Raw genomic sequence first — 25,403 nt, forward strand, 5'->3', positions numbered from 1 at the left:
GTCACTGCACTGAAGTTGCTGTGTAACACACACAAAAAGTTGGGCTCATGGAGTGGTGTGGTCCAGAGCCCAAGATCACACAAACAGTAGAAATGCACATGGCAAAACACGGTATCCAGTAAAATTTTCGAATACATATTGGCGAATGCCAATTTGTTGAGAAAAAATGGTGCAAAAAAATTTCAGAATGCATTTTTTGTTTTTTTTGGTTTAGTAAAAAAAAGTGTCAAAAAAAAAACAGGGTCGGGGGAACCCCCATTAAAATAATAAAAATAAAAAAAATCACCTTTTTTTTTCTGCATTTTTCATTCGACAAAATGGCATTCGAAAATGTGACATTCGAAAAAAGTCACTATAAACCGCAAAACACATGTAAGGGTGGGAAAAAGGTTCACACTCTTACCAGGTGGAAAAAATAAACCCCAGAAATCCAGCAAAGCTGCTGAGGGACACACTAGGTAAGGGAAATTAGCTATTAATTTGAATTCTCCCTAACAAGGAGCATGGGGGATGCATTCTCGTTCCCGTGGGAGGGACTTTTCCTATAATCTTTTCCTCCGTTCCCACTCCTGCTACGAGTGATCAGGGTATCTGGGTCTTTCCATCAAAAAGCATATTCATTGAATAATTTTCGATGGTTATTTTTGATGGGTTAGATTTAGGGGTTAGGGTTGGGGCTAGGTTTAGATTAAGGGTTAGGTTAGGGTTAAGGCGGGTGGGCGTTGGGGGGTAGAGGGATGAAACCCCCCCTCCCCCCTCCACATATATTAAAAAAACAAACACTTTACACGGAGCTGGCCAGTGCCGAAATTTCAGCACTGGACAGCTACATGTAACGTTTTAAGGTAGAAAATAAAAATATCGAAATGCTATCTTTTACATTTAACAGTACATATCCATTCAATCAAAGTTTTGATGGATATGTACTTTTAATGTGAAACATTATTTTGATGCTTTTATTTTCGATGCATCTTTTTCTATGCATTGGCATTTCGATGCAGTGACTATAAACCAGTGATCAGCACACTCAGTGCCACTGCAGGATGATGCTCGTCGCTCTGGCGTGGGCGTGGCACATTTAGTATCCTTAACTGCTACGTCTGTCTGCGCCTGTCCATCAGGCTGCCACTACTTCCGGAACTTGTCTCGAGAGAGGCAGGGGCGATTCTGCACCATGGTCCAGCGTCGCTGAAGCTCGGGGCCTGGCTCCTGCAGCCCTAGAGTTTGGACATTATTCTTTACCTGGGGAGTGTAAGGACATTCTGACCAAGACCAGCGCCTCTTCAGCGTTGACGTGCTATGGCCCTAAGTGGAAGCGTTCATCCATGTGGTGCCGGGCTCAGAAGATTATCCCTCTGTGTCAAAGACAAACAGCTCCTACCATATCTGCTTTGGCCAAGGCTGTACTGGTTCATGCCTCTAAGGTGCACCTGGCTGCCATATCCAGTTACACCACGGCCCTGGGTAGGCCTTCCCTGTTGTCGCACAGACTAGTTAAGGAGTTCCTCAACTGACTCTTCAGGACTTTTCTGCTGGTGAAGGCTCCTGCCCCGGCTTGGAAACTCAATGTGGTCTTGACTAAGCTCATGGGTGCGCCCTTGGAGAGGATGCATCCGGCCCTGCTCGGGTTTCTATCGTGGAAGACTGCTTTCCTCATGATGATCACCTCGGCCAGGCAGGTCCTGGGAGATCCAGGCCATGTCGTGCAAGCAGCTGTACTTGTCCTTCCATGCTTAAAAGGTGGTACTGCGTTCACACCCCACCTTTATGCTGAAGGTGCCTTCAGAGTTCCACGTCAACAAGCCTTTGGTGTTGCCAATCTTCTTCCTGAATCTGTCGTTGCCAGTGGAGAGGGCCTTGCATTTGCTGGACATTGCCTGTGCCTTGAAGTTTTACATGTCACGCACAAAGACGTTTCAGAAAACTTCAGCTGTTCATCAATTTTGGACCTGTGAATCACAAAGGCCTTGTCATAGGCTTCCATCTCCAGGTGGCTCTGCGGCTGCATCATGCACAGTCATTGACTGGCTAGTAGGCTGCTGATGAGCCAGCCGAGACCTCACTCCACCAGAGCGATTGCAGCACGGCTGTGTTTCCCTCTGGTGTGCCCATGTTAGACATCTGTAGGACTGCTACGTGGAGGTCCACGCACACCTTCACAAGTTTCTACTGCGTCGACAGGAATTCCAGGGAGGAGTCCCGAGTCGGCCAAGTGGTGCTACCCAAACTGTTCATTTAAGGCTAGTCTGTTCCAGGGGTGAGTGTATATGTACTGCTGTGATATCGTTAATCATGAGCATGTCATTCAATGCCAGACCCCATACTGGAGAAGGTTTAGGTTATGTACCTCTAACTATTGTTCACCTGCATGGATTGACAGGCAATGCCTCCCTCCTTCCCCCTCTGTGGCTCTTCTTGGTTTATACTGCCACTTTATGGGCTTACCACATCTGAAAATGGCCACCAGGGGTGGAGATTAGGGAGAGGAATGTCATTGGATGGGGCAGTATGACCCTGAGGACAATGATTGCTTTAGAGGAGAAATAGTTTTCAAGCGAAAGTGGAACTTTTTCTTTTTCCGAGGATTCCCAGCTTGACTGGGAATATTCATGAGCATGTGAATCCATGCCAGACCCATGCTGGAGAACACTAGTTACAGGTAAGTAACTTAAACCTTGGAGAAGTTGGGGAGGAAGTCAGCAACTTGTGCAAAAGTCTGTTGGAAGTTGGTGAGCTGCAATGGGAGCTAGCAACAAGGTTCGGTGACGGTTTCTAGGAGTGTTTGGCAAAAGTATTTCCAGGAGGAAAGGCTCCCTTGCTGAATCACATTTTTGCTCTCCTCTTTGTCTCCTTGAATTTGGGTTTCATGGACTGAGGGCCATTTCTTGGAGTATTATTCCTTTTGCAGTCTATTTCACAGTATACATGGGACAAAGTTGGTTATCCTCTTGACATCCATCCTTCACAAAGGAGTTGATCTATTAGACAACCCTCCAGTGGTCCCATTTAATTTTTAGTTATGTTGGATTGTTAGGGAGAATTCTCATTTCTGTGTCAATTCCCTTAAACCTTGGACACCCCCAGCTCTTTTGCTGGACTTTAGGACTTTTGCCCTTTTTCTCACTCTCGTGTTTTGACCTGATTTGGATTTTATGTTTCCTTTGTTTTTTGGAGTCTGACAAACTCCACAGGCATCTACTTTTTGTATGGTGACACAGCACCTTCTGTGCAGTGTCACAGAGAAAACCAGTTTAAATACCCTTTCTTGTTAGAACTATTGTACCCAAGAATAGTGAAGTGAAATTGACTGTACTTCTCTTTGTAGGTCCAACACACAGCATCTTATGTGGAGTGCCAGGGGGTTACCTACTCGTGTAAATAAAATATTACCCTCACGACTTTAAATGCTGCTGGCAGTGGTTTAATGTTCCCACCATTGTGCTTTTCTACCGCAGACTGAATCCTTAGCTGCAGTAGAGCAACCATGGGGGACCATTTTGTCAAAATGATCCCGGTCATCTTTTGTCGCCATTTTCTTCTAGTGAGGTCTTTCGTGGGTTTTACTCTGCGTTCCAAGCCAGGTTTGAGCCCTTTGTTCGGGTTGCTGTACATGGGCTTCAGTACTGAAATCCGCCTCTGGCTCCAGTGTGTCTGTAAGGGCAGGAAGTGAGGGAGGCCCCCGAAACGCCCCTGTCCTCCTTCTCTAGAGAAACCTGAATGCCTCTATCAAGGTGCACCTGATTGATTGGCTGGCTGTCCTTGAGTGTTTGAGTGACAGCTAGGCTGTGTATGAATGGGAGTAACCTGCTTAAAAGGCGAGGGTTTTGGGACTGGGGACTGAGTCGACCACTGGGAAGAACAACCCGACGAAGAAACCTTGAACAAAGTGTGCTACATCATACTGGACCGTTGAACTGCCCGGTGAAGCCCTGCTACTGTGCTGAAACTCCTTTTTCTAATCGACAGTAGATGCTGTGGAAGGGACAACTTCTTCCGTTGGGTTAGTGGAACCAACTAACCCCGAGACGAACTCCACTGGAAGACCTTTCTAGACTATCTGTACTTCTTTGCTGCCGCAGGTGCTGAGCGCCAGGGGTTGAGAAATCCGTAGTGGAGTGCAGCATCTGTAATCCGGCCTCAAGCTCCAGGAAGCTCCTCGGGACCCTCCAGAAGCAGGATGAACAGAGCTAGAGTCCCCTCACCAAAGTGCAGGACTCAAGGAGTGAAGGAAGCCCAACCAGTGTCCAAGATCATCGGTGGTACCCTTTATCGAGAGCTGAAGCCGCAAAGTGCTGCTGATCCGAAAAGAGCCCATAGCTGCCACCAACCTTCGAATTGCTGCTCCAGTAGTCCCCAGATGTCCTCCCTCTTGTACCCACAACTGAGGCCCAGGAACACAGGATCTGCAATGCTGCAACCAGAGGGAAGCCAGCTGGACTACTCTTGTTCTAACCAACGGTACTGTTCTGACGTGGGGTACTTACCTCATTGTCTGTAGCTTGCTCTTTTCAGCTGAGACTTGCAGTGCCTGCTTTGCTAGAGTTGAGCTCAACTCTAACTTTCACAGGTGTAACAGCTTGTGACCGTACAGTGATAATTCTTCAACAAACTCTGTAACTTTGTGCAAGACTTTAACTAAGAAGTGCCTCTGCTCCATAGACTTTGCTCCAAATGACTTTGGCTCTCCTGGCTCTCTGCATACTCTTCTATTCCATTCGACTTCGACTTTGATTCTGACGGCCCCTCATAGGCGATGCATTGGTTTTAAACTAATATTGCTGGGAAAGGTTTTTATCTAGACTTAATTTGAAGATTTTATAGTGCTCACATGCTCTGATAACCTGTTTTAACCTTTTTCCTTCCTATAACCTTTCCTTTCTGTGAATTCAGAATTTACAAAATGCCATGGTGATCTATAAATGCAATTACTGTCCTAGTTCGCGAAGTCACCTCAAGGTGTAGGAAGTGTGTAAGAAGCAACTCTAAAGAGTATTTACTAGCTTTCTGATAATTCTGAACAAGTATTTCGACGTGTATTTGATTGCTACATATATTGACCTTTTAAAAGAATGCTTATTTAAAAACTACTGGTAAATCATTTTTACTAGAAACCTTGAGTGCAAGTGTTAGTTGGATACTTGTATTTGTGGATTTACAGCTCACATTTACCCCTCTTGAGGTAAGTCTGGCAGCCCAGTCACACTACCAACCTGTGTAGTACAGACCTTTACCAATAGGTGGGTTACCTAATAACCAGAGGATAAGGGTTCTGTAGTCTCCCAGAGGGTTACTACATCCATTTTTGCCTAACATGGGTTCTGTGTAGTCCACTGATGTGGCAACATCTGTATTATGTTAGACCTGCAGTCATTATTGTACTTTTGATAGTTGTCCACACCAACAGCAGTGGTTTTTTTAGCAAACCAAATTGTTAGTGGGAAAGATTAATTGTAAACTGGCCGGTTAGAGGATCCTATTAGGTTGGTCTTTTTCTGGGCTAATTAACATGCAAGAACTTTGTTTTTAAACAAGGTGACCCATGAGTGCCCCTTTCATTCCTCTGTGTGCAAGCATTCCCCTTGGTTCCACTCTCGTTATGTGAGACTAGTCAGCCTTTCTGCATTGTTCCAAAGCACTCGCGGTTGGTGGAAAGCAATTCATCAGGAGCACTACTGGTTCTAACACCCCCCCCCATTACTCTAGAATGACCAATGACCTTATGTATTGGATCAGGTCCCATTTACATCACACATTGATATAGTTTATTTATCTCCTATACACAGTGTGTATCAAAGCGCTTCAAGGCAAGGGAGGGAACAAGGGAAAATACAATGACATTCTTACAGGCCATGAACAGTAAGGATGTGAAATTAAATATCATACTCGGCCTGACGACATTTGAGATGCAAGAGCTAAGACATAGATAAGGAATGGAGGGGGCGAATGGGAAGGAAATGGAAACAGACAGGTGACTACCGTACTAGGCCTGACAACATTTCTGTTAGAGCCTTGAGAAAAACAAGAGGAGAGGGGTGCAGAAAGGTAGGGGAGGAACAAAACATGCGACTATCATACTAGGCCTGATGACATTTCAAATAGTGCTGGAGGTGGGGTGGGGATGAAAAAAACAGTAAGGGGAGGAGACAGACAAGGTTGCAATCATATTAGGTCCAGGGACAATTCTGATAGAGTAAGTGCATAGAAGAAAGTAATGGGAGGAGATAGGAAAAGGGAGAAGGGAAAGGAGGAGCGAACAGAGTTAGCAGTCAAGAGTGGAGAAGCAAGAGGGGAGAGGGAATACAATTGCAGAAGTCAGTAGTAACACATAATGTTGCAAGCCAGGATACAAGATGAAGATGGGAACAGCATGAGTCAGGGCTACCATGAGTACAAGATGCAAAGGAAGTCCAGCATGAGAGTTGAGACAGGGTGACGCACCGTGAATGAATGAAGTCCATAAGAGTCAAATCCAGCATTGGCCACAAGACGGTGATGGTGAAACCAGAATTTATCAGGGCAGACTCCAAAAGTAAGCTTGAGGGAGGTGAGGGGTGCAGGGTAGAAGAATCGAGCAAAACAGGCAACATCTGTGTGTGAGAATGGTGGGGGCACGAGGGAATATCACGGGGGGTGGGGCCAGAGGGGATGGGGATGGCCTGTGGGGACAGAGGGAGTAATACATGTTGGTGCATGCTTACCTGCTGTCTGAGCAGGGGGTCGGGCCCTGGGGCCTCCTGGTCCGAATAGGAATTGCCCTTTTCTTCGTCTGCCCTTCCAGGTACAAGAAGGAATTGCACTTTTTTTCGTCTGCCCTTCGCTTAGGACGCCCAGGCGAGACACCCTTGATCTAATAGTTGAGAGCAGGAAGGAAGAGGCAGGGCTAAGAATGTGGGTGGTGCTTAGGCCAGGTGACCTTGATCCACTTGCACCTGTTTGAGATTTACAAGCCACTGCAGGATTCATTTTTATAAATGCATTGGCATTCTCACAATCACTCTATTGGTGGGCCAAAGGATAGATTTAGTTTGCTTACATTCCATTGGTAATTGTGGGTTTTTGGCCTAAAGCTTTGTAATTGCAGGCTGTTTCTGTATCCAGGTGTAGCCTATACAAAGTAAACTTGTGAAAGTAAATTTGTTTTGCTACAGTCAAGCTTTTTTCCTTACTAAATATAGTTTAATTGAACCAATGTCTTTTGAGGCTAGTTTCTATTCCTCACAACATAGCTATGAGCATACTTAAAATGTTATGGACAGGTTTACACCATATGACCATAGTAAGTTTTATCCTTTTTTCAGGCATCGATGTAGAGCAGGTGTCGATAGTGGTCAACTTTGATCTCCCACTGACAAAGGACGGTGATACGGATTTTGAAACCTACTTGCACCGCATTGGGCGGACAGGTCGCTTTGGAAAAAAGGGCCTTGCCGTGAATCTTGTTGAGCATCGCAACTACTACATGATAGTTGAAATAGAAGAGCACTTTGGTGAGTATTTTGCAATAATCTTTACTTCCGAGATACCTTAGAAAATGTTTAACCTGCTTTTTACATTTCCTAAAATTGTAACTTTTTGTGGAAAATGTATTCCGTTTTTCAGTCTGTTCTCACACCTGAAGTGTCTGCATCAGATGTTTGTTCTGAAACGTTAAAGCTCTAATTGCATAAGAAATCACAGACTGTAAATTACTGCTCAGCCAGATGGTGATCTTGGCTGGATTTTTATTGGGTATTGCACCTGTAGGTAAATGGAGCCAGTTGTTGTTGGCAGTTAAAATATAGGTAATCTAGCACATATTCTACTTTTCCAGCAGCAAAAATATTGCTGTGGTAAAAATGTAGTACTAGAAGCAAATGGTACCAATCTTGCTTCATTTACACTGTAGGGGCAATCGCCAAACAGAGTGTGTGTGTGTGTGTGTGTGTGTGTGTGGACATTTGCAAAGCTTGTGGCTCTAAAATGATGCAAGCCACACACTCCACCCCAAAAACCTACTTTCAGGGTGTGGCTGCTTTTGGTACACTCTAAAACTTTAAAAATCAGGCCAGATTTGCTTTTTTGGTGAAATAAAGGGTATCTATTTGTACGTAGGCAGTAGGTCTGTAGTGATGACCATTTGTGTTTTCAATGAGGTATGTGTAAAGGCTCAGCACTGAAAGTCCCTTTAGACATGGTTTTGGTTAAAGACTTAGTGATGAAAATAAAGGCATTGGGAAAAGGTCTCGCTGTCCCTGTGCTAAAGGTGTTTCCCTACATAAATCAAAATCTAAGGATCAGTCAGTGTCAGGATGTCCAAAACAAAACCGTACTGTGCCCAAATTACTATTCTGACCCTCCCATTCTATTGAAATAAATGTAAAGGCGAAAGGGATCATGTCTTTGTCCTTCGGCATTTCAAGTGTTTTAAAAAAACAAATGACTCCAACACAAAGTCTCTTGTTGATAGAACTCCTTAATCCAGTGGGTGTCACCATTGCCCTGGCTTCTTCTTCACAACTTCCTGATAACTCTGGTCTTTTCCTCTTGTTCAATATCAAAGACAGTTCTATGTCTTATCTTTGGCCTCTATATTGTAAGGATACCTTTTTATACTCTCCTGTCAGTTTTTTCTCTGCTTGTCTCGTTGCACACCCTTTTGGCTGTTGGTATACTGCCAGGAATTCTTTTAATTGTCTGTCTCTGTGACTCCACCTTACATATTTCATCTTCACTAATTCCTTAATTTCATGCTTTATTAGGTAATAACTCCTAACTTTCCCTAAACTACCGGTCTTACCTCCCTATCAAACTAAGGTGCTCATCAGTCATCAGTGAATTCAGTCCACTGTCCAAAATGAATCTATCTTGACACTACCATTATTATAACAACTGAAGCACAGGTGAATTACTTCCTTCTCCTGAAAGTTGGGTTTCCCCAGTTCAAGTCAATACACGATCCGTAGGTAACTTTTTCACCACCACTCATGAAATCACACTTCAGATACTGGATTCTTCCAGGTTTTGTTGCTTTCTTCAACTTGCTTTCTCTTTCTCTTGTTACTCTTTGGCTCTGGATCTACTATTTGTTAACTCGAGTTCAGCCGACGCAAGTGATTTTCTTCCAATACGTAACGAATTATGGGATCAATCCCATTTATAAGAAACTATTGATTGAATGGGCAAAAAAGCCGTGAGATTACATTGGTGGTTATCATCCTAGATTTGAGAAAGGCTCTGCTGAGCGTGTTAGGGAGAATTCTCATCTATGGCTGATTTCCCTCACCTAGTGAGTCCCCCAGCAGCTTTGCTGGACTTCTGGAGTTTATTTTTTTCCACTTAAGAGTGAGAGCTTTTCCCCCCTCTTACCTGTGTTTTGCTATGTGTTTCTACCTGTTTTTGTGATTGTGGACTCTGAAGTGCACCACTTCAGTAGCCCCCCTTCTTTTTGTGCGTCACAGCACCTTTAGTGCCGTGGCACAGGGTTGTCTTTGAGACTTCCCTCGACTCCATTTCTGAGTCGACTACCGTCCCCCAGAAAAGGGTAAAGTTACCATTAACTTTACTTAGTCAATGTACCACAGATCCAGTACACCCCATCTTCCATGGAGTACTGGAAAGGGTTAATTTGTATCCCTTTTGTATCTGTACCTCCTAGAGCATTGTTTCGCTCCCTTAACATTAAGACTTGGCTGGTGGCAGTGGTATCTACCCTACCTTTTCTACCACGATTATATTAGATAAACGTGGTACTGTTCTTGGCTATTATATTAACCTCGAACATAAACCCGCTTGACCAAATTCTTTCTTTTGGCTCCGGTTGGGTTTATTCGCCATTTCTTTTTGTTAGTCCTTCTTGTGTCTTACTTTGCGCAGCAAACTAGGTTCGCCTTCTTTGTTCACTGTCTTTTGGCGAGCTTCTGCTCAGCACTCCTCAAGGCGCCTGGGTGTCTAGGTGGGCTGAATGTGAGGGAGGGGTGTAGTCACCCCCTGCACAGGGTATCCTAGGAAACCCAAGTCGCACTTTGTCATGATTGGCCAGTGTAGTTGTCCGGGCTGGACAACCCCCCCTGCTTGGGTGATTGACAGCCAGGCTGTGAGAATGGGGTTTTTTCGCATAAAAGGCAGGTCTCTTGGGCTTGAAGTCAGAGAGTCGCCACTTGAACTACAAGGAACCGAAGAGAAGCGGACAGTAAGACGGCTGCTGCAACTACCCCGTCCCAGTGAAGCCCTGCTGCAGTCCTGAGCTATCTTCCCTTCAACGACTCAGATAAGATCCAGCAGGATCCTCTTTCTTGGTCGAAATCGCTGCACGCTGCTGTAGTGGTCCGGATAGCCACCTGAAGAGCCTCTCCTGTTTTTAAGGAGCACACCTTTTCTTCCTCGTCGCTGCTGCCGGCTTCATCCCTGTGTGGTGCCGGCCTCCTTCACAACAAAGCTCCAGGAATCGTGGGTCTGCGGGAAACCAAAAGGAACAGCTGCCAGGGCACCAGCTGGACCATTGGAACAAGGTACTGTGTTCTACTTGAGAAAACTGGGTGAATCCGTTTTCTTCATTTCCAAGGCTTGCCCCTGTCTTCCCTCCTAACTTTTGCTTCCGAACATTGACAATATCGAAGTACTTTTGGCTACGTTGAATCGTGAACTGTCTTGACTGGGTGATCCTCGGCAACAGGCTCCGGTGTCTTTCGACCCTGGCTCTGGCCCTTTGACTTTTGAACTCCTGTCTGAGTGTTTTTTGATTCTGCCTGCCTAACCAAAATATTGTCTGTGATTTTTGCCTCCAACTCCCTCTGGGTATCTCAGGTGCTAAGTGTGTTTTTGCACCTGTAGCATTTCATGTCACGCATATGCGTTTATTTAGTAGACCGAACTGTGAAAGTGGTCGCAATCGTATTTGCGGTAACTTGTTTTGTTAGTAACACCGGTTCATTCAAACACAGGGTACTTACCTTGAGACTTACTGTACAAAGTGAATTGGTTAGTTGTAGTATATTTAACGTGTGGTTTTTATTTGAGTTTAATAGAAGTGTGTTTATAACAAATGGTTTAAAAAATAAATGTACTTATATTTTTTACTTGAAACCTTGAGTCAGTGTTTGCTTGAGTCACAGTAATTGTGGTCCCTTTGTGTAATCTCTGCTACTGCTCATATACTCTTGAGATAAGACTGGCTGCTCCGCCACTGCTACCACTCTGACCTAGTAGTACAGGCTTGTATCAAAGGTAACATTTGTATTGCCACCTCTAGTCTTAATTGTGTGTAGTGGTCCCTAAGGGCACTGCACAAGATTCTGTCTAACAGAGCCGAAACACATGTTATCACTAAGGGCACTTCATGAAATAAATACACAAATGTTTGATACTATTTTTGGCGCAGAGTCCTGGATTCTTTCTATTCTCTTTACTATTTGTTATGAGTTTACTTTCACAGGATGCATGAGCACCTTTGTATTTTCACTTGTTTGTTGTGATGCTAGAAATGCCTTTTGGAGGGACAGGGCCTCCTAGTCCTTGTCCTATCACCTCTTTGTGTGTTTTCTGAATGTTTCCTGCCACTGAGGCCAGCCTAGACCGCTAGCAGTACAGCTCTTCATGTTTTCCTTTTGGTGAACAAAGCCCATAGGATATCCTCATTTGTGTTTCTGGGCACATGTGTGTTGCCCACAGAGGTTATGGGCTGGTGGCAGCTGCATGCTTATTTGGCAGTGGCTAAGCGTGTCTATTTTCGAGACATGCAGGCCTTGCCATAGAATCAATAATTTCCCAAAGAAAGACAAGATGGGCACTGTAGCCTCTTGGTTTCGTTGCCAGAGTCCTGGGAAGCCCTGACACAGACCCTTTCTTCCTGATTGTTACATGGCTCTTGGACTGCCTCCTGTCATACTGATTGGCGTCTTTCCAAGGGCTGTGTTGTGGGTACATGCTTGGGTTGGAACCTGTATGAATTGAGTCTAAAGTGAACTCGGATTCTGTGTTGTGGGTGTCTGGTTTTGGTTGTATGACAGAATGTCTGAGTTAGTCCTGACTGAAACTGTAGTGAATGCAGTGTAGTGTTCTGAAAGGCTGTCTGCCTGTTCCAATTTACATTCAGTGTTATGGGTGTCTGGGTGGAGTGAATGGCCTGGATGTCTGTGAGCCTGATTGGTTGCCTGCCTGCATGAATGCACTAGTGACTGATTGGCTGCCTGAGCCTGGCTCAGCCTAAGTGAATGGGGACCAAATGTGTATAACAGGGGACCTCTCACTCACCAATTTGTTCAGAAGCAAATCTTGAAATTGATGTTCAGAAGCTAAATTCAGAAGCTGGAGTTGAAGCTTAATCAAGAAGAAGCTGTTCCCTGGAGCCTAGATGGAGGAAGAAGTCTGCTGCTGCATTTTCTTCCAAGTAATACAAAAGCTGTGTTCTTCCAAGGTCTGATCCAGGAGAAGACCTGGATAGGAGACCTCTTCCCGAGCTAAGAGGACTATCGTGCATCTGTGTCATTCATGGTCATGAAGTCAGGGGCACAGGCATGCAGGGGTCGCATACACAGGTGACCTGGGTGGGCACTGTCCTGGCTCCTTTGACACCAGGCTCATGAACAAAAGTAAACAAGAAAATCCATTTAACACCAAAAAGCTTTTATTATGGACATAGCACTTCAGATGCATTAACCTTGAACATTGCATCCATTAAGCAGGATGCATTAACCTTGAACATTCCATCCATTAAGCAGCCCCAAGTGTATTCTTTGGTGTGGCTGCTAATGGATTGCCTTTGCACGTGCTCACTATCTAGGAGTGGCTGGTAAGCTGGCCCTAATGGGAGTGCCCACGATCTCAGCTATATAAGCTGCCCTGATCCTCAAGACAGACGCTTCACGTTATTCTGCACTTGCAAGCAGCGTAACGCTCACCGTAGCCTGAGGTCACTTACCTTTGAAGATCCTGCTTCCTGGCAGCATACTTACCCACTGGGGGAAGCTGTTCTTTTCAGCGAACCAAGTATTCATCTTTACACTTTCCGGAACGCCGAAATCTTCATCTTGGCACTGCAGCACGACACGCTCCATCGTCGACAACACGCCTGCAAGGAAAAACACAAGACAAGGTTAGACATCGAAAAAACTGTCAGTTTAAGGTTGCGCTTCGCCATACTTCGTGCTTTCCTTAAACCATCACTTACCTGCTGTCGAACATTGCGGTAGCATCCATCTTCTACCTGGCTGCGTCTCACAACTACATTGAGGCCGCATTTCCATCTAAGGGAAGAAACCAGAAGAGACATTGTTGCAGGCATAAATAGGAGCAACATACAAAGACATTAAACAGAACGAACAGCATCACAAGAGCTCAAGAAAGACTTAGCAATCATAAGGAGAAGCATAGTAGCAGCTCGACTGGACTAATCCTTATGAGGGATCAGGAAAGGAACTAGATCCCATTCGACGCGCCCCTGCCAGAAGTAGCAGGACGGAGAGCTTATCTTCCATGATTCACAGGAGTAGTATCACCACGTACCACCGCTCACAGCTTTTCTACTGAGGAAGAGGCCTGAAGGGGGTGATTCAACTTCAGGGAGGGCTGCAACCGTGCCCCAACGCCTCTGCAGAGACCAGGTGAGCGTGACAATCTGCTACTCTTCATCAGAAGTACCCTGAAGTCAATCGTGTGCCTGCCATTTGGAGAAGGGGTTTCATGAGTCCAGAAGAGGAGTGCTTGGATATCTTGAGTCTAAGAAGCCCAATTGTCACATACGGTCAGTAGGAGTGTTTTTGACCAGAGGAAGCCAGATTGCGGTCTACCGCCCAGAGGGGTGGGTATCCTGGCATAGTGATGGTTGACTTGACATCTGACCACTTTTCCAGCCAAAGAAGATTCCAGTTCGTTGTGTGCAGAGGAGGGTCCGCCGGTGGGTTTCTCACCACCAAAATCCAAAGACATCCCGAGAGTCCAGCCTTGCTGAGGGTCCGTAGTTCAGTACAGTGGTCGATCTAGATTGACAGAAGCCATCCAGATGTCCGTGCTTCAGCACCAAAGATGGGAAAGTCTGTGAATTGCGAAATCCTGAAACGCGACACCTACTGCTGCCAATGCACCGGTCGCCACCGAAAGGCACCCAAAGTCCCCAGTTTTCTAATCTTCTTCAAACAGGCATTTTTGGAGTCCACAACAAGTGTCTCCTTACTAGGAACTCCACAGCTAGAGTAACACCCATCCAACGGAGACCACTGCGAAGACAAACTGTTGCCACTTGGTTTCTTGTTTTCTCTTGGCTTTGGCAGACCAGCGGCGACTCCTTGCAAAGGGGGTCCATCCTTTGGGGGTCCATCCTTCAGGGGTCCCATCGAGTGAATCCAAGAAACAGCCTCACATGCCAAGGCACAAAATGTTCTCTGATGAGGAGTGCCTTCCATCCTCGGGTGTCGCCCGGGGGTCCCAGCCATCTTGGATCCTGTTCTCATGTGGCATCTCGGGTACATTGGGGGATTGTACAACCTGTAAAAAGAAAGTGGAGCATTATTGAACCTTTTTGGACTGGGCTGAAAAAGACAAGGTAAGGTATTCCCTAACTTTTCCATTACAACTTGCCCAGGGGGATGTGGGGGGGATCCTCGCACATTACTATTTGTCTCCCGAAAGTATACTTCCTATGTTCTGACCTGCCTTTTTTCCTTTGTTCTATGGAGTTAAAACTTGCTTACGATTGCTATGCTTTTTAAACTGCTAGCAATGGGTACATTTTAATGTGAATCAGAAGCTTGGGTGGTACCACAAAGAGTGTATACATTTGAACAGAACTGCTTTATTTGAGGGTTCAGCAATGCAAGACTTTGTTTAGTTTTCTCAAGGTTCACCATTTAATTTTAAACCAAAATAAACAACCCTAACTAAACCTACTCTAACTGGGAATTCCCTACCTAATCTAGGATCGAAGGGAAAGTCTCCTAGCATTCACAATACTAATCCCTCACAGTAAACAACATAAATATTTTAAAGAAACATGACAACACCATAAATGAAAGATTACCCAAACACCCAGTGCATTGGTTGACATCTACTTGTCCTGGGCAGATATTGCACCCCCAAGAAGGTCAAAGTCAATTTGTCCAAGGAAAAGTAAAGTCTTGCAAAGTTCCAAAGAAGTTTACACAAATAAAAATCCACTGGTAACAATTCTTCCTCGCTTGATGAAATGATTTCTCGTTCCACAGAGAAGTCAACAGCACCAATGAGATTCCTGGATAGCCTCCTTCCAGGAAAGAATGAACAAAGTTGAATACAAAAGTACTTAACAACTCTTCTACTTGCAATTTCTGCTGCGTCTATTATATACAATTTTGTCAGGATGCTCTTGCTTAAGGTTTACCCTCTCTCCAGCTACTCCCTTAATGAAAGTGTGCAAGCAGACTCCCCTGCTCCCACAGTTGACTTTGGCTTCTGCCACATTCAGCGACTACAGTTCTGACAATTGTTTTGGCTACCACCCTTCTGCTGCTCGTTACTGCAATTTATTGGGTTAGGCAACTTCCACAAGATTTTTTCAACCTCTAAAGGTGGGCAAGGCACTCTACTCCAGCGAAGGGTCTTTTGTGGATTCACATGCTGTGAATATTCCCCGTCAGGCTGGGAATCCCCGGTTACTTTGATTTAGTACTTTTCCCTATGGAAAAATTGACGCATTGAGTGTCCCATCGATGTCGTTGTGGGTGCTTTTGGTCCCCACCAATAGGACGTAGTGTATAGCTCCGCCCCAGCAGCTTCACCTCAGATTTCAAGTCTTTCTAGCTGCTGCGAATTCCTTAAGTTTATCTCTTCAAGAGAAATTATCCTTTCAGGTGAAAAAATATATTTTTCCACAATACTTTCAAATGGAGCAAAGCGGCAACTCTTCTAAGGGGTTGACTATGACCATGGAGACAGTTGGTCCGGAGAAAGCCTTATTCAAGCCCCGTGGGACGTGCTCCTAAAGAACGTCTATGAAGGTACAGACGCATAGATTGTATATACTGCCTATACCCTAACCATTTCTCGGACGATTGGGAGATCTGTCAGGGTTGTCCTCAAAAAACCTTCAAAGACAGAAAATGTTGGCTAAATGAAGGGAAATATCCGACGTCCGAAGCAGGCTAGTCAAGGAGTGGGAGAGCTACCACCCACTCTGACAAGCATTCACCATCAAGCCACAGGCTGCAGTTCGAAGTGCCACCTAAGGAAAAACAAAAAACAGGTGAGCCAAAATCGTCAACGAGCCAAGATAAGGCTACTACACGAAATCCCGACAACGAAAACAGACTAAGATTGATAAGGACTCGCGTCCATCAACAAAGTCGACCTCCCATTCATCGAGACCCTCATCTCCGACGAAGGAGAAACATAACTGCCAGTCGTCCACGAACAACCCATCTTTTTCGACAAAAAAGAATCCCCACCTGTCCTAAGAGTCCCGTACTTCTAGACAAGAACAGAAATCCTCCTCAGGGCAAGAGTCGTCCACGAGACATCCCCTGTCGTCGAAGTCAGCCAGGACATGCTCCGATGACGATATCTGGCCATCACTCGACGAACAACCGGAAATCTCTAGGGGATGAGGCTGTAGTTCGGCCCAAACTATAGTTCATACTGAACAACCTAACCAACTGCTACAAGAGGAAAACATATTCTGTAGTAAAGGAATACTGAGAACTCCACAAAAAAATCCAACAGAGTCCAGACATCTCCCTCTTGCTATGTCACCCATAAGCTTCGCAGAAATCATGCCCGAGGAAATCCTTCAGCATGAAATAACATCAAACATTGAGCCGCTCAGAGAGGAATGCCCAGGGGTCACGGATTCCGATCCCAGTGACCGCAGGATCCAACCACAGGTACAAGACAGATCTTCCAGTAGACCACAATCAAGAGGGGAAGGAATTCCAGTAACAGAGTGCAACCCTATTTGTTTTTCCCCCTACACCATCTGGAACAGGAGCTATGACTCGAACAAACACTCTTATAAATCCACAATCTTTGCTATCCCTGCAAGTTCTTTCGACTCTGCAAAGTCTACTTGGAGAGCTCAATGCTAGGCTTCCACCGCCTCAACCTCAGGGCATACATCAATGCAGAGACCAGGTAACTCCAGGTCTTCATGCATTATAAGGAAGAGATCAAGGGCATTCATGCAGGGACCACACGAAACGTCCACAGTCGGCGCAAATGCCACTCTACACCCAGGCCTCCACCTGCACAAAGAAATAGCCCGCTAATAGGCAAACAAGAAGGGGAACTAGTGGATACAAGTCATGGCACATGTCCGCGGAACACAAGTTCCACCTCCTTGTCCGTCTCCCCTCACCATGACGACACGTGGGACACAGATGAAACACTTTCCACCAGATGACATTGGTGCTTTCTGCGCCATGTTATCAAAGGCATGCCAAGAATTTGGTCAAACTCCTGCAGAGAAAGATTGCTTCCTTTTTGATCACATGGGTAACCCAGAAAGGCTGTATTTTCAGTACCAATCCTAGACCATGTTTGGCCAGGGGGGGGTTCCGGACCTTGAAGCATCCTTTCTCTGAACCCGCTGTAAAAGGAAGGCTAGACAAAAAATGTAAAGCACTGGATGAGACCCTAAAATATCAAACCTCTCAACCCTCCCAAATGTAAAGCACTGGATGCGACCCTAAAATATCAAACCTCTCAGCCCTCCCCAGAGTTGGTAGTGTCAGCGGCAGTGATTCGCAAGGCGCATACCTAAAACAAATGCGCTACACCCCCGATAATGAGGGCAGGAAAATCAAGGCCTTTGGCAAGAAAGTGCTTACCGTTGAGGCAACAGTTAAAGGGGCCAATGCCCTGGCTATAGTGGCTCGCTACAACCGTGAAATGTGGCACTAATTGTCACCCATAATAGAGCACTTGCCAGAAAAGCAGAAGGCCATCACATTGGTACATGAAGGGGAGAAGGCCTCAAACTACAATATCAGCTTTGCAGTCCATCTTGCATAGACTGGATTCAAGCAAATCGGTAACTGTTGTCCTAAGTAGGCATCGATGGCTATGCTGCACTGACTTTAGACAGGAGGTACAACATAAAGTCGTTGATGAAGCCTTTTGAGAGAGAGAACGTTTTTGGTGACAAAATCTACAAAGCCCTTAAGGCAATGAAGGTGGACTACAATACTGCTAGATCATTAACCGCTCTACAAGGCAGAAGGTTCTTTTGTCAAGCAACACCAGATTGTCATCTTCCATGGACAACAAGAACTAGAGAAGATCCGGCTACTACTCTCAGGGGTATAGAAGAAGCTACCAGACCTCCCAACGTGCCAGGGATTACCACCAAGGTCAACGCAGTGCAGCAGATGTTAGAAAAAAGGGCAATAGAAAGAGTCCCTCCTTAATCGAGGGGGAAAAGGAGTATACTCAAGATACTTTGTGGTAAGAAGCCGGATGGGAAATGGCATCCAATCCTGGACCTATGAAAATTAAACAAACAGCAAAAAACAGAAGTTCAAGATGTCATAAAGGTGGTACAGCCTCGCAAATATATCTAGTGGCTTTAGGCCTGAAAGATGCTTACTTTCACATCCCAATACATCTGAGACATCGACAGTATCTCAGATTCAAGGTCGGCGAAAGTCATTACCAGTTCCAATTATTTCTATTCAGCCTCAAATCAGCCCCAGGACATTCACCAAAGGCCTAGCACCAGTGGCGGCTTCCCTCAGAAAACAAACGGGGCCACCATGTCTACCCATACCTAGACAACTGGTTGGTCCGAAGCTGAACAAATCAAGAAACCGTGACTTCTCTAAGGCAAACAAACTCTCTACAAAAAATCTTGGAAGTGCCATCGAAAGGTTTGATGTTCCTGGGTGCGCTATTTAACACGGAACAGGGCCTCGTCAGTCCCTCAGCCGACAGAGTGAAAAAATTGAAAACCACGCTCTTTCACCCAAAACAAATAAATCACGGTGTGCAAATACATGGCTCTACTAGGGACCATGTCATCCTGCATTCAACTAATACCCAATTGCAGGCTACACATGCAATCGGTACAATGTTTTCTAGGCACCGATTGGCCCAAGGTGCAAGGATCCTGGGGAGACAAGATACCATCACTGTGACACTCTGAAAATCACTGAAATGGTGGGCGGTCCTCGAGAATGTCTCGCAAGGAATGCCACTGGTAGAACCAACTCACCATCTCACTATTGTGACCGATGCCTCGTTGGCGGCCTGGGGAGCTCACCTAAGAGTACACCAGATCAAAGGCCTGTGGACCTCTGAAGAATCAACTATACACATAAATGTCCTAGAGCTGCGAGCGGTCCATTGGGAACTAAAATCATTCCTTCCACTTATCAAGAATTCAGTAGTGCGGATCCTCACGGACAGTACCACCACAATGTTTTACCTGCGGAACAAGGTCAAATACCTTGTCTCAGGATGCTAGTCATTTGGCACTGGGCCATTCACAACATCGTACTACAAGCGTTCCACCTTCCGGGAATACACAACCAGCAGGCAGACTCCCTCAGCAGAGACTCTTTGCAGTTACACAAATGGTGCCTTCACAACAACGAAATGAGCAAACTATTCTCAGCAGGAGGCCAGCCTCCTCTGGACCCCTTTGCCACAAGTATCAACAAACAATGAAAGGAGTTTGCGAGCAGGTTACTACACCCTATCTCACAGGGGGACGCGTTCTCATTCCCATGGAGAGGCACCTTCTCATATGTATCCCCTCCATTCCCACTGATCAAGAAGACAATCCAGATGATTCACAGGTACCATTGCAAGATAATCCTAGTGGCACCATAGTGGCCCAGACAAACGTGGTTCTCGGACCTCCTTCAGATATCGGCGGACAACCCAGTATATCTGGGGTCCAACGACAATCTCCTGTCAGAGCAACGTGGCAATTCTATATCACGACCCACACTCCCTCAAGCTGACAGTGTGGCTCCTGATCACACAGCGTTCGGCCATCTAGACATCCCACCTGAATGTCAGCACATACTAGCGGCAGCTAGGGCATCTTCCAGTAACCAATTCTACAACCAGAAGTGGTGCACATGGTGACCATACAACCACATCAAGTTCTGCCCAATCTGCTGAAACTAGCAAAGGGAAGGCCTTGCGATCTCCTCCATAAAAGTACACCTGCAGCAATCTCCAGGTTTACCAGGAAAAGCGGAAAACCCTGTCTTTACAGCGACTGGCTCCTCAAACATTTCCTAAATCCACGTTTCAACCAAAGAAAAGAATTCCACCGGTGTGGAGCTTGAATCTGGTCCTAGCCGGCCTCCAGAAAACCCCTTTTGAACCTCTCTTCGGTGCACATCAAGTTAGTAACTTGGAAGGTGGTGTTCTTGATCGCCATTACATCCGCCAGACAAGTCTCTGAACTACAAGCCTTAGTACAGGGCCGACCATACCGCCGATTTGCATAGGACCAAGTAATCCTCCCCACCAATCCTCACTTTATCCCAAAAGTACCATCTGAATTCCAGAAGAATGCAACGATCACCCTACCTACATTCTTTCAAAAGGCTACCTCCCCAGCATAGAGAGCATTGCACTCCCTGGATGTAAAAAGGGTGTTAAAATACGACCTGGACTGGACAAAATCCTGTAGAGCAGCAAGGCAGCTCTTCATCGCTTTTGGTACCTCGAACAAAAGGAAAGCCATCACAAATGCGGGTCATTGCAAGGTGGATATCCTCTATTTCCTTCTGCCATGTAAAGGCCAACAGGTCACTGCAGACTACAGCCCGGGCACATTTTGCTAGAGCGACAGTGGCCTCAGCAGCTCTCTGGTCTGGAGTGCCCATCGTAACATGAGCAGTGCCTCACACATTCACGAGGCACTACGGCCTGCAACAGCACGCGCAAATGGGGCACGCAGTCCTTCACCGGCTGTTCCAGTAAGGTAAGCTCTGCAGCTTTTGTTGTAATTACGTATGTATACTTCTAGCATGAGCGTAAAAATGTGAAGGTTTCAAATCTTTTGCCTGATTTTTCTCCTACACACATGTATACTACTATAAAATCTAGCCACAGCATGTGAATCCATGAAAGATCCAATGCTAGAGAACAGATTTGTTTCTTACCTGTAACTCCATTTATCCAGCGTTGGTATCTTTCATGGCTTCACATGTGCCCTCCAGCCTTCCCCTGCAGGCAAACATCCCTTCAAGGGCTGAAATGGTTAGAATCTGAGGGGAAGCTGATGGGGCAGTGCTATACACTGTCCTATTGGTGAGGACCAAAAGCACCCACAACGACATTGATGGAACCCTCAAGGTGTCAACGTTTTTCCATAGGAAAATACTAAATCAAAGTAACCGGGGATTCCCAGCCTGACGATGGGTAATATTCACAGCATGTGAATCCATGAAAGATATCAATGCAGTAGAAATGGAGTTACAGGTAAGAAATGACTCCCTTTTCGTTCATGTGGTAAGAGGTCAGCCTCTTTGCCTTCCTTCTGCCTTGTTGCTACTAACCACAGATATTTAGAACAAGTACCCAACTCCCTTCCTCATTTGATACTTCTCCGAGGTTCACAGCTTCAACAACTCTAAAACAGTGTTCAGTTCTTAGATGAGCTGGATATGTTGTAATAGGGTTGAGTCGATTGACTTGGGCAATACTTGTTTACTGCTCAGCTTCCACCACTTCTATAACTTCTGCTTCATTGGTGGATGTTGCAAGCAGTCAGTTTTCTATAAAAAAACCTAAATTAAGTATGCGCGATTTGAAAGCTGCGTGTTCCCACCTTTCGGTCAGATTCCTAGCCTCCAAGGTCTTTGGGGGGGAAAACTATCTTGCGGGACTTCTTCAGATGTTATAACTGCGCTTGTAACGCTTCGGGAGAGTCAATTAAGATTCAGTAGGTTACTGGCAGCGTTTTCAGTGTTAACAAGAGGCCCGCAACTGCTTGGCATGAGTTATATTTAACAATGGAAAAAGAAAAGACTTTCATAACACGCAGGTGTTTCAGCTTTGATTTCATTGTGGGTTACATTTCCCTTGTTAATGGCTTCCCAATTCTGCTAACAACTTTCTTGCTTGAATATGCATCCGAGTGATAATAAAGCTGCAAGGTACTTAAGTATTTTAGAGTATGGCGCTTCTTTCCCGACTCCACAATCACTGTTACTGTGGGCTGCTTCTGCTTCCCGGTTGGGTTTCTACAACTAATACTGCTGCAGGCACTCTTGGGACGCACACTCCTCTGCTGCATGGGTGTCTTCGATCCGGCCTCATCAAAGGAGAGACTTCTACTCTCCAGTTTCCCTTGGCTTGCCTCTGCACACAAGCCTTCGGTGGATGCACAGCTTCAGTTGGGCATTCACAGCAATTGGGCGCACCTAGAAAGGCTGCCCGGGTCTTCAAACCCTCTACCAACAAGGAAGGATTCATCCCCCATCTGCAACACAATGCCCCCAGCTAAGATGGCCGGCCTGCTAGTGATGTCCTCCCAGCCTGCAGCTGGTTCATTCATCCAACCTGCTTATTGGATGATAATGACTGCATCAGGAAACACTCCAAATAAGGCTGCCCTCCCCAACCGTACCGTCTCCCCCCCCCCCCCCCCCCCCCAACCCACCCCCACCCCTCCAAGCCGGATGGCGAAGCTGGTCTGTTCACAAGGCCACGACCAATGGCTCCACAAGGAGCTTTCTGCAGCTCTCCACTGCTGAACCCGAAAGGTAAAAGTTGCACGGTTCCGGCTCGTCGTCAATCAATAAAAAAGATCTATGTAAGACTATATGGTAATGTGAACGTTGCTATCCCACGGCCAACATGGTTCCTACGCAATGCCCAGCCACAGACCCAGACGGCTTTATTCTATGACCATCACAGTTGCTCTCTCTACACTTCGAACCACTCCTCCCACCCCCACACTATTCCAATCCACTGATTCACAGTTCACAACACCATCACCGCCCTATCATGAAAGGCACTACTCATTCTCTCTGCCTAATCTTCTCCACGCCTTCACGGCAAGCCTCGTGCAGCACATCTGCATACTCGGGCACCAGTGTGATCCCTGAAACACACCAAGCCAGAAACCTCTGCAGCAGCCAGCACCCATCACGCTACCTCCACAACACATCCGGAGTTACGTTTCTAGAGACCTATGCTTCCATTCTTTTGCCTGCACTAAAATTACAAAACCGCAGACTAGCAATGCTGCGTGCCCTTATCCTGTTCTCCACCACTCTCGTCCAAGAGTCACGTCCTCCAGAAATCGCCTACTTGGCCTGCTCAGGCAAGCCTTGGTGTCCAAATACACCCACGCTAGCTTCACCACAGCTAATGCATACAGTTGCAAGTCTGCTGGAATTAGGCCACTCAACTGTGCATCACCCAACCACACTGCTGCTACAAGCGTCGATATCCCCCATGATTGCCAAGCTCCCCTGCATAACTAAGTGGCTCGTCACGTGCACCATATGAAACCAAACGCCAACCTTATTGCAACCAACCCACTGTGCTTTAACTCCCTATCACTGCATCAGCTCACGGAGAGCACCCTTCCACCCTCACTCACTCTAGACTCTGATCTGCACCAGCCACCTCCATCCACACTCTCATAAAGAGCATTGTTTCCATGCTGAAGCTAAGAAAAGGATACAGATCCAACATTCACATGAACCCAGGTACCCCTGTATGTTAATTCGCCGGCACCTCTAATCCAATACCAAGCGCTGCACCTACCATAGCTACCTCCCCTAACCCACCTAGGAAATCCCCGGGCCTCATTACATCCACTCATCAAACAACCACCTCTTCTGATTTGGATACAGGGGCACGAACACAGGAGGTAGCACCATTGCATCATATTGCTTCATATGCCTGCGATCTGTGCCCAAATGTTACTGTTCAATCTTGTATGTCTAAACGTATACTGCCAATAACTATCCCACTGCCTATGACCTGACACTAAATCTAGCTGATCTAAATGTTGCCCAACCTCAGCTGAATGTCACACTTGTAAACACTCTGCACTCAAATGTTATAAAATCGAAACTTGCTATGCAGAACCCTATCATCCCCAACATCAACCACTCTAGTTCCAAGCTATAAGTATAGCTCTCACTCCTAGCCTTCCCGCCACAACCACCCCAGATGTGATTAATAGCCGCCTCCCTAAGAACGCCCATAAACCTGTGGCCTCGTTTCAATGTGCCCTCATTAATGCCTGTTCCCTCCCAGCACACGCCTTGGAAATCTGCGACATGCTGACTGTTCACAACCAACCTGGACCCTTTAGCCATCTCGGAAACATTGCTCCACGAAGCATCTAGCCCCGCCATCTCCTTAGTCTTTCCCCAAGGTTACAACATCTACCGTCAGGACTGCCAACCTACAAAAGTAGGTGGAGTAGCTCTCATAGCCAAAGACTCCCTTCCTCTTAGACACCTCTGTCGAAGGTAATCGTGACATTCTGTCCCTCAAGCTCACCCTCTCCCCTAACTACACCATAACAATACAAATAGTTTACTGCCCTCTCCACCCCCCTCCAAACTACCCCGGCCCTATGGCTGACTTCCACGAGAACCTCCTTCATCTCCTATCCGACAATCTAAAAATCTCCTCCAAGTCCATCCTACTAGGAGAGCTGAACCTAGGATTCAACGATCCTGAGGGCTCACAAGCTAACTCTCTTGCCAAAGCACTTAGATACTTTGGGTTTCAGACAATCGATCATGAACCCCACTCGCACTAAAGGGCGCATCCTGGATTTGATAGCTGACCACAATTGTTTCCCATCCATCCGCTCCAATTCCCCTTTGACAGACCACCATGTCCTCCTTTTCTCAATGCCCATGCCAACAAATTTAAAACCTCTTACCACTCCCCTACCGCCTGCGCTATCTCGGAGCACCGGTAAGCTAACCAAAGAGAAGCTATTGCCTTATCTAGAAACCCCTGCTTTCAGACCTCCATTCTCCAATGACCCTACAGTGATATACTAAAAAAGGCAGTCGATACCATAGCCCCACTGTCAGCAAGGAAAGCAAAAACTGTCAGACATGCAAACTCTTGGTTCACCCCAGAGCTACTTGAACTCCAAAGCATGAAACCCACTTGGCAAACTAACCCCGTAGAATCCACAAAACTACAATTTAACAAGATGGCTACCTACTACAAAAAGGCAATCATCCTAGCCAAATCCGCCCAACCCAAAATCTGGATCTAAGGAGATCTTTGCCATTTTCACTGAATTAGAATCACAAGCTCCCACTACGCAGGTCGTCTCCAAAGACGAAGCTTGGTGTTCACATATCCAAACTGCCATGTTTAATAAACTAGACCTTCTGCATAGCAGAATCCTAACCAGAATGCACTGATCACAACCCCAGCCACACCCACCACTAGCCCCTCCACCCAAGACTTCCCCTCTTCTCCTTCAAGGACGTCACCGAACCTGAAGTCCT

General features: G+C 46.1%; 1 protein-coding gene across 4 annotated transcripts in view; it reads left to right on the plus strand.

Annotated features, from left to right (window-relative positions):
- Positions 1–25,403, plus strand: part of DDX25 (DEAD-box helicase 25) — a 1,022,381-nt gene that overhangs the window by 945,807 nt on the left and 51,171 nt on the right. For all 4 annotated transcript variants that reach the window (XM_069617288.1, XM_069617290.1, XM_069617287.1 and 1 more), the window contains one exon: positions 7,299–7,487. In XM_069617288.1, the coding sequence (XP_069473389.1) occupies positions 7,299–7,487 (189 nt within the window). The remainder of the gene's footprint in view (positions 1–7,298; positions 7,488–25,403) is intronic.

This window comes from Ambystoma mexicanum, chromosome 9 (genome assembly GCF_040938575.1).
Source record: "Ambystoma mexicanum isolate Mex_15411 chromosome 9, UKY_AmexF1_1, whole genome shotgun sequence".
NCBI lineage: Eukaryota > Metazoa > Chordata > Amphibia > Caudata > Ambystomatidae > Ambystoma > Ambystoma mexicanum.